At 33.4% G+C, this 16,807-nt stretch overlaps 2 protein-coding genes across 2 annotated transcripts in view; both read right to left on the bottom strand.

Moving 5' to 3' along the window:
- Positions 1 to 11,382: 11,382 nt before the first annotated feature.
- On the bottom strand, positions 11,383 to 14,939 carry LOC134239872 (putative ankyrin repeat protein RF_0381). Its single transcript, XM_062722000.1, has one exon. The coding sequence runs from the start codon at positions 14,779 to 14,781 to the stop codon at positions 12,274 to 12,276; it is 2,508 nt and encodes an 835-aa protein (XP_062577984.1). The 5' UTR covers positions 14,782 to 14,939; the 3' UTR covers positions 11,383 to 12,273.
- The window catches only part of LOC134239875 (uncharacterized), a 27,628-nt gene continuing 25,736 nt past the window's right edge, over positions 14,916 to 16,807 (bottom strand). The window contains exons 5-6 of the mRNA XM_062722002.1: positions 15,076 to 16,043; positions 14,916 to 14,966 (exon numbers count right to left, since the gene is read on the bottom strand). Coding sequence (XP_062577986.1) covers positions 14,916 to 14,966; positions 15,076 to 16,043 — 1,019 coding nt within the window. The remainder of the gene's footprint in view (positions 14,967 to 15,075; positions 16,044 to 16,807) is intronic.

The raw sequence follows: 16,807 nt of genomic DNA, 5'->3' as shown, positions 1-16,807 counted from the left end.
TAATGACTAACGGTAAAATTTGGTATTATATCTTTTTTTCAGCCAAAGCTTGTCTTCGTGTAATCCATGTTTTAAACTGACAACTTCTGATTCTTTAAAACCCAAGAAATAAGTAGCAATGATTTATATTTAATTTATCCAAATGTATGATGTTTTTTTTTTTCACTGAATTTACAGAATACTATTTCATCTATATTATTCATATCAAAACCATAATATATCTGCATTTTCTTGATAATGAGTATCATTACATCAGATTGACATTTTCCTTCAAGACAACAGATGTTTTGTTTTTAACTTTGCTGGCTTTTAAATCCCCTTGATTTTATTCGGTAAAGAGAGTTCATATCCGTTTTTAGGGGTCTTAAAATATGATACACGTCCTTTTTTCTAGTGAGACTGATTTAATGATATTGCTTTTGTCGATCTTATCATAGACGTTTTTTTCATACACGGGCTGTCACAAATCTATTCATATAATGATGTGTTGTTATTTATTCATTTTAGGTTCTTCTAGTGGTAGTTCAGGTGGTGTTATCATCAATGTACTGACGTGGATTTGGTTATATCAGTGGCGGATCAGGGTTCAGTTCTGTCGGAGGTGGCGGATCCAGGGGAGGCGGTGGAAGGACACCTTATGGAATCAGTTGCGAACCAACTGTTTACAGCAACGGGCGCGTGGTTGGAATGATCGGCAGTGGAAGTGGTAAGATCTAGGAGGTTTTGACTGGCCTAATCAAATTCAATAAAAACAAGTGGACCCTATATCTACATCATATATATGATAATTAATTAACTTATTACACTGAATGCATAATTATCTTTGATTTCTTTTCACATTGCAGCGTATTGTCCTCTTTGTTTTACTTTGGTTTACATTGCAGCGTATTGTCCTCTTTGTTTTACTTTGTTTTTCATTGCAGCCTATTGTCCTCTTTGTTTTATTTTGTTTTACATTGTAACGTATTGTCCTCTTTGTTTTATTTGTTTTACATTGTAGCGTATTGTCCTTTTTATTTTATTTTGTTTTACATTGTAGCGTATTGTCCTCTTTGTTTTATTTGTTTTACATTGTAGCGCATTGTCGTCTTTGTTTAATTTGTTTCACATTGTAGCTTATTGTCCTCTTTGTTTTATTTTGTTTTACATTGTAACGTATTGTCCTCTTTGTTTTATTTGTTTTACATTGTAGCGTATTGTCCTTTTTATTTTATTTTGTTTTACATTGTAGCGTATTGTCCTCTTTGTTTTATTTGTTTTACATTGTAGCGCATTGTCGTCTTTGTTTAATTTGTTTCACATTGTAGCTTATTGTCCTCTTTGGTTTATTTTGCTTTACATTGTAGCGTACTGCCCTCCAATGAGACATGACTGTCATCCATCTTGTATCAAATATGACGATCCTCACTGTAGGCGGTGTTTATGTTAGAGGTAATCACATGTGTAGACGGTGTTTATGTTAAAGGTAATCACGTGTGTAGGCGGTGTTTATGTTAAAGGTGATCACGTGTGTAGGTGGTGTTTATGTTAAAGGTAATCACGTGTGTAGGCGGTGTTTATGTTAAAGGTGATCACGTGTGTAGGCGGTGTTTATGTTAAAGGTGATCACGTGTGTAGGTGGTGTTTATGTTAAAGGTAATCATGTGTGTAGGCGGTGTTTATGTAAAAGGTAATCACGTGTGTAGACGGTGTTTATGTTAAAGGTAATCACGTGTGTAGGTGGTGTTTATGTTAAAGGTAATCACGTGTGTAGGCGTTGTTTATGTTAAAGGTAATCACGTGCGTAGGTGGTGTTTATGTTAAAGGTAATCATGTTTGAGGCGGTGTTTATGTTAAAGGTAATCACGTGTGTAGACGGTGTTTATGGTAAAAGTAATCATGTGTGGAGGCGGTGTTTATGTTAAAGGTAATCACGTGTGTAGACGGTGTTTATGGTAAGAGTAATCATGTGTGGAGGCGGTGTTTATGTTAGAGGTACAGACCCTGAGACGTGCTACTACCCCACACGCTCGCTGCACGAACGGTACACGAACGCTACACAGTTTGCACGAAACGCTGCACGGTTTACACGAAACGCTACACGGTTTGCACGAAACGCTACACGGTTTACACGAAACGCTTTGCACGAAAGGCTGCACGGTTTAAACGAAAGGCTGCACGAAACGCTTTGTACACGTTTCTCACACGCTTTGTACACGATTTTCGTACGTTTTGGCCTCGGTTTGAATTTTCAACTCGGAATATTTCGGACATTATTACGGTTTTATCATTAATTTAATGGAAATTTTTCACAAAGCCACATTTAACAGATGTTTATATTAAATATCAGGACACTAGTATCATATAAAAAGATCCAATTATTTAATACTCTGACAGTTGTAATTAATTAATAAATAATTGTCAATGCGTATTTATCTATTTATCCAAATGTTTAAAAATAGAAAGAAATGCCGATATCATGAATGACAGTTTGATAAGAAACAATTCTTATATATTAGTCATTCATTACAAGGTATCTCTTGCATTTAAATATTTTTACGAGTATAGTTTTAAAAAATAAACAAAAATTCGACTTCTCATCGCAGGAATATGAACCCATTGACTTTAAATAATATTGATTATATTGTTTTTGATTTCCGTAAGCGGATTATTTTTCTTGATTTTGATTTAATAATAAATTTTGCCTAATGGATATACTTTACTAACGATTTTTGATTCATTTTAAAAGAATTTTTTTTATCTTACGTAAGCATAAACTATAAGCGACAAACCGGTAAGGGGGGGTTTAAATGTGATGTATTATTCTATTTTTATTCTTTCTCTTTTTACAGTTTATCAAATAACACCAGTATACCCATCATAATGTAAAATCCTTCAGTTCAAAACCCGACTAGACGTATGTATATATGTGTACATTAATTAGTAGCCGCGGCATTTGACTACAATGTAGATCGATCTTTACATGTACATGACATTCAGGTATATTACAAGAAAACTGAGATGAAGTAAAAAGTACGAGATTTATAAAACAAATAATATTCAATTATTCATAATTTACTCCTAAACTTTTCTTACATGATATTCATGAATAGACTACCAATTGAAATCAATACTGTTTATTTTACTTTTTACGTCTAGAAATTCGGATTTACAAATAAAAAATGAAATCCGCTGATATATAGGTTGTACACATGAAATATTTATAGAATCAGTTTATTTAAAAAAAATAATAAAACACGGTCGTAATTTCATTAAGCCGTGAACTAAACATGTATATGTAGCAAAACAGGTTTTGAGTTGCCACGCACTCGGAGTCCGTGATCGCTGTTGTAAATGACCTTGATCAAGACGGAAAGAAGATTCCAATATATTTTTATGGGGCGTTTCTGCGCACATATTTAGCAAAGGATTAAAAAAAGAATAGACAATTTGGCATTTATTCAAAGCAACATTAGATTGAAAGTTACAACAAAAAATGAAAGACTGTACTAGTAATTTAATTTAACCCCCCTCCCCCGTTTCTATACATGTGGTCGTCATGGCATGTGAATTAAAATGATAATCCATTTAATTGACAATAATGAGCAACAAATTTTATGTATTAAATGGTATTAAATTACACATCGTTTCAAAACTTTCATTCACGTACTTTAAGTGTAAAGACAAGATCGGAGTCCTAATATTATTGCTTTACATAAAAAAAATTACCGGTATTTCTTTCTTTCTGTAATTTCTTTGTGAAAAAAAAATATTTAAGAAGCCATAATCGCGTTGATAGTAAATTGAATTCAATGCCCTTTCGGGCTTAGAATTATTGTAAATAGTTGATTAATTTACACATATTTTCTATGGAAGGAAAAGAAAACAAACAAATATATATTATACATTACCGTGTAATTTCGTTTTGTTGTTCCATTTTTTTTTTGTTTTTACTCCAAAAATATCACAAGCATAACTAATTCAATAATAAAAAACAAATACAATTTGACATCCTGACCCATCAAAAGCCATATTTAAAATGAAATGACTTCCGAATGAATCTTACACGATTCTTGCACGAAAGTCACACGTTCCACATACGATTCTTACCCGAAAGTCGCACGTTTCTCACACGCTTCTCGCACGCTCGCTACACGGTTTGCACGAAACCCTTTGGAGCTTACACGAAACGCTGCACGGTTTACACGAAACGCTACACGGTTTGCACGAAACGCTGCACGGTTTACACGAAACGCTACACGGTTTGCACGAAACGGAAAGCGCACGAAAGTCACACGCTTTTTTGGGGTAGTAGCACGTCTCAGGGTCTGTAATCACGTGTGTAGGCGGTGCTTATGTAGGTAGGCTGCAGATCTGACATACAGTCGCCTATATTGTTAATGACTGATCCCACTTCTGATGTTTCGGAGGTCCTTGTTTGCTCTGCTCCTTTTTTGTATTTTTTTATGGATATCGATATCCTTCATACAAAAAACATATATTTGTTTGAAAACAGAAATGTACTTAACTCTGTCACTGAAAAAAGCAAAAATTTACAAAATTATTAACAAGTTTATACCGTATAAACATATTTTTAGCGAAGATTTTATTTGTACATTATAAGCGAGGGTGCCAGGATCGCCAAAATTTAATATTGCTAAAATTAACTGCACTTTTTTGAAATTGCTTCATTATAAAGCTTTTTAAAATCGCTAAAAGTACATTTCGCTAAAAATAAAATACCAAATTTTAAGGACAAATCGCTAAATTTGAATCTCGCTAAAATTTCAATATATACGATACATATGTATATATTTTGAATCTTTAATTCCTTTAACTTTTCATCTAACTTTTCATTAAATTTTCAAAATATCGATGCTCCTTGATTATTACTTTTTTCTGTCAAGAAATTGGAATGACTTTTCGGTCATCGATGTTCCTTACGTTAAAAGAAACTATAGCTTATGGGATAAAACTTTTTTTCAATCCGTAATTTGAAGTTTCATATGACATAATATTATAAGACCTTTCATAATGTCAATGAGTCCTGTATACTGTGGGTTTACTATTTCATAATGCTAAGTTTTGTAGCAAAATTAATGATGTAGTAACACAATGCATTTTTCGGTGATTTTTTCAGAGAAAGAAGAAGACAATGAACAACAAATTTAATGGTTCCAAAGATTTAAAATCTGTTTTTTTTTTTCCCTGAATAAATCCACCGTATATTCTCCAATTCATCTTATTATATGTTTTTATGTTCTGAGTTAGTTAATCAAATATATGCTTCAAATATTTTTTAATAAACTTATTCAAAGTGTAATGGTCATTATGATTTACATTTTACCACTATATGCTGAGTAGAACATCATTGATAGGATTACTGACTTATATTCACTTATAAACAATTGTAAAGTTTTAAGTTGATTTTTATCAAATTTTGCATGAAAATTATGCCTAACGTTTAAAATTGACATTTAGACTTTTTACAGCATTATCAAACTTATTAAAAGTCGAAATTCAATACTCGTGAAAAAGAAAAAAAATACTCTGAAGAGATTTACACAGAGTGGATACGTTTGCTCTAATATGGTAGGTAAACTAAATAGGCTTCACTTGATTGTTTGAAATCTAATGCCAAAAAACTAGTCAAACTGTTTTAAATGAATAATATACCCAACCCAAAAAACCAAAGAATTTTACAAAGAGGTTTTCATATTACAAAATTATCGTTCATCAAACACAGTTGACAAGAAATGTGGTTTCGCTTTGCGATTAGGAATCCAGTGTTCGAATGCTGCACCGTGTCCTAACATAAATTATAAGCAAATATAGTGATTGTTCCTTTGCCAAGCGCCCGGCATTTTGACTTCAGGAAATGGGTCAGTCGGACCTCAAAAACCGATTACCTGAGTCGCGTCAGGTGGTGACAAGATAACCATCCCTCACAGCTCAAGAGCTCTGTGTGCAGAAAATTAGTCCAAAATATCTTACGTTTTTCAGGTGTTTTTTCTAGATTTTGATATTTGAGATGCAACAAAAACTTCAAATTATAAACTGAAGCAATTATGAAGTTGTGGAAATTCACCTCTCCCAACCTGAGACGCCTTTGTTGTTCCTTATTTATATAAAGTTTCTGGTAAAAACAAAATGTCGAGGAATGTTTTGATTTCGTGTAACTAGAATTTTGAGATTTGTAACGAAAAATTGAGTGATATTTTCTTTAAAGCAATAATTGTGGGAACTAGTAGTTTGAATTGTGCTTTTTAAAAGTTTTGAATTTTTCAATTAATCTGACTTGCAAATCTCCAGCAAAGTTAAGGGCGGCGAAAGTTTCATTTCTCATAATGACACCGGTTCTCTAGAGATGTGCAATGTGGTACCGTGAGCTTAAGAAAAAATGAGTCTGACACATCTGTTTTCTATTTACGTAATTTACTTAAAAAAAAAAACGTTAATGGTAATCCGACAACCAAAATCTATGATAACATGCTGGCTTTCTCTTTACAATTGTCAACTTTCTTTACTTATACAGCAATATACCTTCATCACCTGCATACGGAGGGTATATTTCCCAGTTTATTGGATATGCAAGCGCATGCTCTATGCATAAATAGTTTCTAAAACGAGGTATATTGTTGACAAACAAGTTGATGAAACAAGAATATCAAGAGTCTCGTTTATTAAAGTCATTGTTCACTGTTATATGTATTTGTTTAAAACATTCAGTATACATGTAATGCGCCTCGCGATCGGCTTACAATGGTTTTCTTGGGGTGAAAATTTTCAATTTTACACTCAACTTTATGTTATATTTATATTAAAGTCTTTAATGAGATAAACTTTTCCTTATATATTCTCTTCTAAATTAAACACATAAATACTGTAGACGTACTTTTTTCCGCGTGGTATTAATTTACGCTATGTACGCGGTCACAAATTTTCCGTGGAAATTTGTCCAAGCGAACTTAATATAAATGTAAGATATATAGTGACAATTTAAGAAATCCGCGTAATTTTCTACCAGCGAATTAAACAGAAATTGAGATTCCGCGGAATTATGACCCCGTGGAAAAAAGTACGTCTACAGTATTAATAAAGTATAATGTTTTAACTGTAAATCGTTTTTAAATTGAAAACAAAAAAATGTTTGTCATTTTTTGTCTATAAACTTATTCCCCTAATGCCCCATCCCTCTCCGTGAAACACAATGCATTTCAGCATGAGTTTGTGAATTGGCAGTCTATATAACCTAAATAAAGGGTTTTTTGTTTCCCAAGGGTTATTTTTTTATCGCGTTTTCCATTGACTTCTAAAGTGAAAACGCAAGTTTTACCAAAACCATGCATTTATCTCTCTTTGTTTTCATAAATAAGTGATGTTTTCAATAAAAATCCATAAAAATATCGATATAAATATTAAGAATAATTGGTATCTGTTAACTTTTGAAAATTTCCCTGGAGGTAGGCGGCGGGAGAACATTCACAGTTCTTTCTCATATTTATATAAAGGCAAAATACGACATGAAATCAATAAAAATATTCAGACGATACCAAAAGTTAAACATTAAAAACATTAATACGATGTAAGTAGTGCGCCGCGTGAATGGCCGCACATTTTTGCTCTCTGATATTATCAATTATTTTTGTGTTATTCTGTGTGCAATTCTGTGGATTTTTATATCAGCATGTCGGTAAAGACTTCAAGAACAAGATTCACTTGTTCGTTTGCGGATGTTTTAGCATTCTTGTGCATATTTTATGGATTTATATTCAAACTTTTGTCGGTGAACCAGGGTGAGTTGAAATCATGCAAAGTGCTGACCGTGACTCCTATTGTGTACACCCCTGCCGAGTTAAAGTCGCTCAGGTATAACAATACCATGTCGTCTGTCAGGCTTAATGAAAATGTAATGCATAAAATAAAACTATTTGGAATTAAACGGCGCTACCGTGGTCACAGATCAAGACGAAGGAAACCGAAACAAAAAGACTGGAATAAGGGAGTTCATTTAGATTTGTTAAGACCTCTTAACAGAAGGCTAATTGATTACTCAATATACAGAAATCTCTCATTCGCGGTTGTAAACACGCAATCAATATGTAATAAGGTCGAAGAATTCATTCATCACATTATAGAAAACAAACTAGATATTTGTTGTGTTACTGAAACTTGGTTAAACGACAGTAATCCGAAACACAGAATTGTGAGATCCGATCTAAATATAACTGGATATACTTTTATTGATGTACCCCGAAAATCCCGATCTGGTGGCGGAACTGGAATTCTATTTATAGACACACTTCAAATCAAAGTAATTGACTCTTGTCAAAAAGATTCATTCGAACACTCTTTGTTTGAACTAGTTTTTAATTCCACGACTATACATATTTTGGTTGTATATCGTCCCCCATACTCGAAGGCCCATCCAGTGTCTACGGCAAAATTCTTTGACGAATTTACACCCTTTCTTGAAGAAATATTATCAACCCATCGCACGGTTATAATTACAGGAGACTTTAACATTCATTATAATAAAACTAATGACTTAGACACGATCGCTCTAAATGAAATGTGCAATGACATGGGTTTAGTGCAACTTGTCAACTGCCAAACGCATCGATCTGGAAACATACTTGATCTGATCATGATCCGAAACAACGACAAAATAGTGTTGTCCGAACCGACCGAAAATTTTCAGATAAGTGACCACTGTTTCATTCATACATATGTATCTCTTCCTAAGCCTAAGATAACAAGGGAAATCAGAAAAGTTAGAAAACTAAAGGACATAGACGAAACGCAATTTCAGGCAGATCTAATCCAATTCAACGAAAGTGCCATAAAATACGAAAATTTAGAAGATACAGCAAAGTTTTACAATTCAGAACTCAGAAATATTTTAGATAAACACGCTCCGGAAAAAGAGAAAATTGTTACTATTCGACCTTCCCTACCATGGTTTACAGAAGATTCGCGTCTCCTTAAAACACGTTGCAGGTCAGCGGAACGAAAATGGAGAGGAAACAAAACCCCGGATAATGACCACGCCTTCCGATGTGCTAAACGAGCCTACAGGAAAAATCTTTAATACAATAGGTATCAGCATATTAACTCAAACATAGCCGAATGTGGAAATGATTCTTCAAAAATGTATAAATTAATATTTGGATTGATTGGCAGAAAAAACTGCAATCCTATGCCGCCTAACGCCAGCGATGCATCACTGGCGGAGGAATTCAGTTCCTTCTTTATTGATAAAATTTTAGCCATTCGCAAAAGTTTAGACGATTTTGAAAAATTTGACCCAAACTTCGGACTTAAATGTACACAAGAGTTTAATACCTTTGATCCTGTTTCAGATGAGGATGTTTTACGTGTGATTAAAAGTTCTAAGCCCACTACCTGCCCAACTGACCCAATCCCGTCTAAATTAATAAAACAATTTTCTGATGTGATATTGCCAACAATTGTTTTCATAGTTAATAAATCACTAACATCTGGTTTATTCGCTAATGAATGGAAAACTGCTATAGTTCGACCCCTGTTGAAAAAAAAAGCGGTTTAGATGTGATTTTGAAAAACTACCGTCCTGTAAGTAATTTAAGTTTTATATCAAAAATTGTGGAAAAATGTGCTCTGAACCAATTTATGAAATATCTGGAATCAAACAGATTATTACCTAGCTATCAAAGTGCATATAGAAGAGGGTTCAGTACCGAAACAGCTCTCCTGAAACTGTCATCAGACATTCTGTGGAAAATGGAAAAACAGGAAGTTACTGCCTTAGTCGCATTGGATCTCTCTGCTGCATTCGACACAGTCGACCATGCCATACTTAGCAACGTGTTAGAAACTACTATCGGAGTATCTGAAGTGGCTCTTCATTGGTTTCAATCATACCTTTCGTTCAGGAAAGCCGAAGTGCATATCAACGCGTCTAAATCACAGACTAGATGTCTGAACTTCTCGGTACCGCAAGGCAGCATATGCGGACCTGTGTTATATACCGTGTACGCGAGTACGCTACAACATTACATCAAAGATTCGGGTGTGTCATTATTAGGTTACGCAGATGACCACTCTGCATACGATTTCAATCAAAAGAGTTTCGCTGATGAGAAACGTGTAACAACAAATTTAGAAAAAGTGTTGGTTACCATCAATGACTGGATGAATTTGAACAAACTAAAACTTAACCCTAGTAAAACTGAATTCGTACTATTTGGCAGTCAACAAATGTTATCTCTATCATCTTCCATTTCCCTTAATGTAGTGGATACGGTTGTTAATTCATCTCCTTGTATCAAATATCTTGGATGTTATCTGGACGAAAATTTAACTTTCAAAAAATTTGTCAGTGAAAAATGCAAAAAATTTCATTGAATTTGTTCTTGATTAAACAAATTCGCCAATATCTTAGTGATGATTCGTGTAAACAAATTTTACAGTCCCTTGTCACTAGCCATTTAGATTATGCAAATAGTGTCTTGTATGGATTGCCAGAGTGTACCATTAAAAGACTACACTTGTTGCAAAATCGTGCTGCAAAGCTTGTGTTGAAGCTGAGGTCTACGGATAGTTCTACTGAAGCACTCAAACGACTACACTGGCTACCGGTACACTACCGCATTAAATTCAAACTTGCATGCATTGTCTTCAAGTGCATTAACGACAGTGACAGCCCACAGTCTCTTAAAGAAATGCTCAGTTTACGAACATCATCATATGACATTCAATCCGTAAATCCTGCAGCGAAAACATTGAACGTCCCGTCCGTAAGACGCAAAACTTTTGCCTCTAGGTCTTTCGCGGTAGCTGGACCTTCGATTTGGAATGAGTTGCCAACGAACGTTCGAATGTTAACTGATTACTATATTTTTAAACGACATCTCAAGGCGTTCTACTACACCTGTGCTTTTAAATAACATTTATTGTGAACACTAGTATATTTTATTTAAACAGCCAGTGAACATTTAGACTTTATTTGATATTTTAACATATGCATTGTTTTTTTATTATATGTATATATGCTATTGTATGTACAGCGCCATTGATTGCATACTATATGTAAAATTGAGCGCTTTAACAAATTTTAATAATAATAATAATAATAATAATAATAAACTACACATTCAATCGTTCAAAGAATATCTTGAGAAAAAAATTAAAACCATATATATATGCAAAATCAACATATTTTTCCATTACTCTGATGAAAATGTCATATTTTCACAAAGAAAACAATTGCAACGTTAACACAACTATGAATAAAAACATATTGGGCAATTAATTCATAAAACATAACCTAATCCTTTTCATGCATATATCACTTCAAATAACAACGAAATAAAATTATATAAATTAAATATATAAATATATATGTATATATAAGAACTTGCACACTCTTCACATTCTATCTTCTAAATAAAGTATTTGAATATACAACAATAATTTAGCTCTAAATGATTTTGACATATCTTTTGAGATATAAATGTAAAATCAATTTATTTTAACTTTCTTGTTTATATAAACAAATGAAATCTTAGTTAATAGCATTCAAAAACTGTAGGGCAAAATAAGTAAAAGAATATTTGCAAGAATATGTTTTTTTACAGATAATTTTTCAATCATTTGTTACAAAACATTTTTTTAAAGCAGGGGAACTTTATTTTCATAACATTTTTCAAGTCTGCATAATTTTGAATTCTCTTAAAAAGCATAATGATGACAGATCTGGTACTGAATCATTTGAAGAACCTGCGAACATTTTACAATTCCAGTCCCATACATATTTGCATAAAAAAGATCTATGTTGTACATAAAACAGAGTAATATATGAAAAGGTAAAGATAATAAACGTTGATCAAATGAAACTTCGTGAAAAATCTAATAAGGCTCTTTGGATCTAAAGTAGTACAGTTTTGCATGAAAAAAAAATGCAAGCGTTCCTTGAGTGTAAAGATAAAACTACATAAAAATTTTCAATATTTGAAACTGTTCATTTACCTAGACATTTGATCTTACCTTTGGATATTTCGGGTATTTTTGTTCCTGAAATGTTCTCTATTTTAGTTTAATGGATTCTAAGGTAAATCACTGTTCGCTTTCTTCGTTTATGATTTTCTTCTTTCTTTTCATGCATGGATACTAGGGGAAAATCACATTTCAATGTAAGTGTAAGTAATTTAAACCGTTTTTATCTATCACATTTTAGGGAAGACTTTCTATATGAATGTTTCTCAGCATTTCTGCCATACAAATACAGAACTGATGAAGAATTAAGAAGGTCCCTTAATGGCGGCGTTCTCTCAGAATATGAATCAGGTCTATGTCACCTTGTTCAGACGCAATATCTATCACTGATTTACCTTGATCATCTCTTACTGCTAATAAGGCTGGGTGATTTGTTGATAAATACCCACAAACATCATAATTACTATCCAGACAAGCAATGTGTAATATACTTTCACCAACATTTGACAAGGCATTGGTGTCCATTCTTTTTCCTATAAGAAAAGAAACAATTTCAACACTTCCTCCCTTGCAAGCTGAATGTAACGCTGTCCATCCGTCATTGTCCCTTATCTCCAATAACTCTGGAAAATGATTGACCAAATGTTCACACATCTCCATTTTACCAGAACGACAGCACTGATGTAAAATTGTTTCACCATCTTCCTGTTTGCTATTTATGTCCATGTTTTTCTCAATCAGTAGTTTTACTATTTGAACATTGCCTCCACAGGCTGCGTCATGCAATACTGTGTTTCTAAATTTGTCTTTGACGTCTAATAGATGGGGATAATTCTCAATTAAATACTCACAAACTTCAAATTTGCCATTCAGACAGGCTATCTGCAGGATACTTTCACCATCATTTGACAAAGTATTTATGTCCATTCCATTTTCTATAAGAAAAGAAACAATTTCTAGACTTCTCCCACTGCTAGCTGAATGTAACACTGTCAATCCGTCATTGTCCCTTATCTCCAATAAATCTGAGAAATGTTCAACCAAATACTCACACATCTCCATTTTACCAGAACGACAGCATTGATGTAAAATTGTTTCACCGTCTCCCTGTAGGGCATTGATGTCCATCTTTTTCTCAATCAATAGTTTTACTATTTGAACATTACCTCCCCGGGCTGCGTCATGCAACACTGTGTTGCTAGATTTGTCTTTGACATCCAATAGCTGGGGGTAATTCTCAATTAAGTACTCACAAACTTCAACCTTCCCATTAAGACAAGCTATATGCAAGATAGTTTGACCATTATTTGACAAGGTATTAATATTCATTCCTTTTTCTATCAGAAAAATCACAATTTCTACATTTCCACCATAGCAAGCTGAATGAAACACTGTCCACCCTTTAGTGTTCTTTATCTTCAATAAATCTGAAAAATGATTGATCAAATACTCACACACCTCTAATTTACCAGAACGACAGCACAGATGTAAAATTGTTTCACCATCTTCCCGTAGGGCATTGATGTCCATGTTTTTCTCAATCAATAGTTTTACTATTTGAACATTGCCTCCCCAGGCTGCAGCATGCAACACTGTATTACCAGACTTGTCTTTGACGTTTAAAAGATGGGGATGATTCTCAACTAAGTACACACAAACTTCAAACTTCCCATTGAGACATGCTATATGCAGAATACTTTTACCATCATTTGACAAGGTATTAATGTCCATTCCTTTTTCTTTAAGAAAAGACACAATTTCTACACTCCCTCCTCTGCAAGCTGAATGTAATACTGTCAATCCCTTATTGTTTCTAACAGATATTAAACTTGGATACATATTTACCAGATACCTACACATTTCCTCTCTACCCCCAGCACAACTCACGTGTAACACAGTCTTCCCGGTATTTGTTGTACAGTTAACATTTAATCCTTTACTTGAGAGAAACTTCAAAAGATCTACGTTCCCTCCTCGAGCTGTGTAGTGGAAAGCATTTTCACCGTCATTGTCTGTAGCATTCAGTAATTCTGGGTATCTTTTCAAGAGATACCCACACATATCAAAATGACCATTGCTACATGCAGCATGCAACATAGATTGACCTGAATTATCTTTTGCAGATACCATATGTTTTATGTCACTTGAAAGATGTATATTTTCATTCTGAAGGAGATGAAGCATGTATTCAAACATATCTATTTTTCCACTGAAAGCTGCCCAATACAAAAGACTTTTACCATGAACATCTGTGTGCTCCTTGAGTAATGCAGGATATTTATCAACAAGATATTTCACCATGTCTATCCTACCATCCTGACAAGCACAAGTAAGAACCGTGTGGCCATTGTCTTGATCTTTTTCATATGGATCACAACCATACTTTAACAGATGAATAAATGCATTTTTATCTCCAGAACTTGCTGCATATTGTAATGCATTGGCGCCTTGGTTGTTTTTAATATGTACAAGGAATGGATATTTTGCCACAACCTGTCCAATTAATTGTGTTTGTTGCATAAGACAGATTTCCTGAAGTAAGCTATGGTTTAAACAACTCCAGATAGGATGCAAAGAATATGAAGTTTGATGAAGATTAACAAACTCGCACACACGTAGCAATAACTCTATATTGCCACTTTGTACAGCATAAAAACTAGTTTGAAGATCACATTCCACACCTGATGATAAAATGAGATTTACAATGTCGGGTTGATTTTTAGAGCAAGCGGCATTAAGTGATCTGTATCTTTGTCTTTTTTCTGAATTCGGAAGTAAATATTCGACCCATTGCTTTTTCCCTGCCTTTGAAAAATGCACAATCATTGAATCCCCCTTGATATCACAATATGTTTTTAATATCGAAGTGCATTGTTCAGTTTGTAATATGTACTCATGGAAGTTTGAATCTTCCCATAATTCCAGTGATGATATGGATGAATACCCATTTACAGACCTTTCTACAATGATATTTGCAATGCGGCGGGCAACATTTTGAAATAATCTTTGTTCTATGCAAACATGTGTGGTTTTTAGCTTTTTTTTACTTGTCGTCAGTGTCAGAAGTAAGGAAGGATGACACATTTGGATCATTTTGTCAGGATCAAAATTAAAGAAGACCCTGAAAAGAGATTGCTGCACTGAACTATGTGTAAATTTATAGGTATTTTCTATCGTGTCATGAGTTATTAAAAACCCTTCAAAACAATGAATATTGTCCTGAAAATCGTTGATATATGAGTTATGTAGACCTACAAATTCTAAAGAGTCGCGTTTCATCTCTAAATCAAGATGAAGGTTATCAATCAATTTGAATTCTACTTTTCCTCCTCTCAGAAGTAGATATACTAAAACAGCGATTTTTACAGTTCGATTTTTCATTAGAGTTTTGAAGTAGTCTTTCAAAAAGATCAATGTATTTGGTAAAAAGGCAGATATATTTTCCTTAAAAGTTTCATTACCACTTGCCAATTTACAACATTGTGGAAACCCTATAGCTAATGGCATTTCATAGACCTTATCGATAAGTTCTCTGTCTTCTATGTATTTAGACAATTCATATTTTTCTGATAAATGTATTATTTCTTCCTTTAGCAATGCATCTTTCTTGCTTGATAGATCAACCAAGGACGACATAAAAAAATCGTCCTCGTCTTTGCATTCGTTTTGTACATATTCCTGATATATATCATTTCTTAGAGCAAATATCAATCTGTTTGATTTACTATCTATCTGACTCTCAATCAACACTTTAATTGTCTCTTCTATTGCTTTAAAGTCTTTAACAGTTTCGCTGGACAAACATATCTCTCCAAATAAATTGTCAATGAATACCACTATACCATCACCTGGTAAAATGCTTCCATACAAATCTGTCAACCTGTAAAGCTGAAGTGGAGATTTTCCATCCTCCATCAATTCTTTCATCAACATCTTAGCGATTGTGGTTTTTCCAGTTCCAGGGTTCCCCTTGATGACGACATACCCGTTTTCGTCCAACAGTTCCTTCACTTTATCAAACGCACGGGTTTTTACAAATAGATGACCTACGACTTCATAATGTTTTTGTATCATTTGTGTCGTTGTTTCTGAAAATAGAAAGGGAAAAATTAATATCTTTAAAGTACAAGGAACAAATGTTAATAGGTTTTAAGAATCTCTTTCTTATTTATTCATAAGTATATACCCTGTAGAAAAGGTGAATTGGTTATTTTGCCTGATCTTCAAGGTTTTTGAGCTTCAAATAGAAGTTTATCACTTTCTGCCGATGATAATTTTTGTTCATCGGACCCTCGCGCTCGTATTTAAACAAAATTTTACAAATAATATTAATTGAAAATTCCCACACCATGGAAATTCTGTGCTATTTTCTGTTCCATTCCCAATCTATTTATCGTATTTTTAATCTGCTTACTCTGCAAATCAGTAAAAATATAATTGTCTCATTTTTTTTGTAACCCCGCCTAAAACTGTTCCTACAAAATAGTAATAAAATTATTTTTTATCACTGGCCCGCTCTTATTTTTTTCATCGAATTAAAATATTTTAATTGAATTTCAACCTGGTTTTAAAAGTATGTACTCCAATGAAACTTTTTCTTACATTTATTTTATTTTATTAGAGACTGCAAAGGAATTATATACTGGAATGGTTTTGCATAATCTGCAAAAGGCATTTGACACTGTAGACCATGACGTACTTTTGTAAAAAAAAACTGAAGGAAATTCGTGTTCAATATGTTGATAGGTTTTTATCTTATTTGTCTGAAAGAAAAGTTTTTTTTTACAGCAATGGAATTTCATCAGATGATGGTATTATCAAATGTGGTGTACCTCAGGGCAGCATTCTAGGC

The sequence above is a fragment of the Saccostrea cucullata genome, unplaced genomic scaffold, assembly GCF_032062105.1.
Source record: "Saccostrea cucullata isolate Sc308-1 unplaced genomic scaffold, CSIRO_AGI_Scuc_v1 ctg2309, whole genome shotgun sequence".
NCBI classification, from domain to species: domain Eukaryota; kingdom Metazoa; phylum Mollusca; class Bivalvia; order Ostreida; family Ostreidae; genus Saccostrea; species Saccostrea cuccullata.
This window is presented reverse-complemented; position numbering and strand designations above follow the sequence as displayed.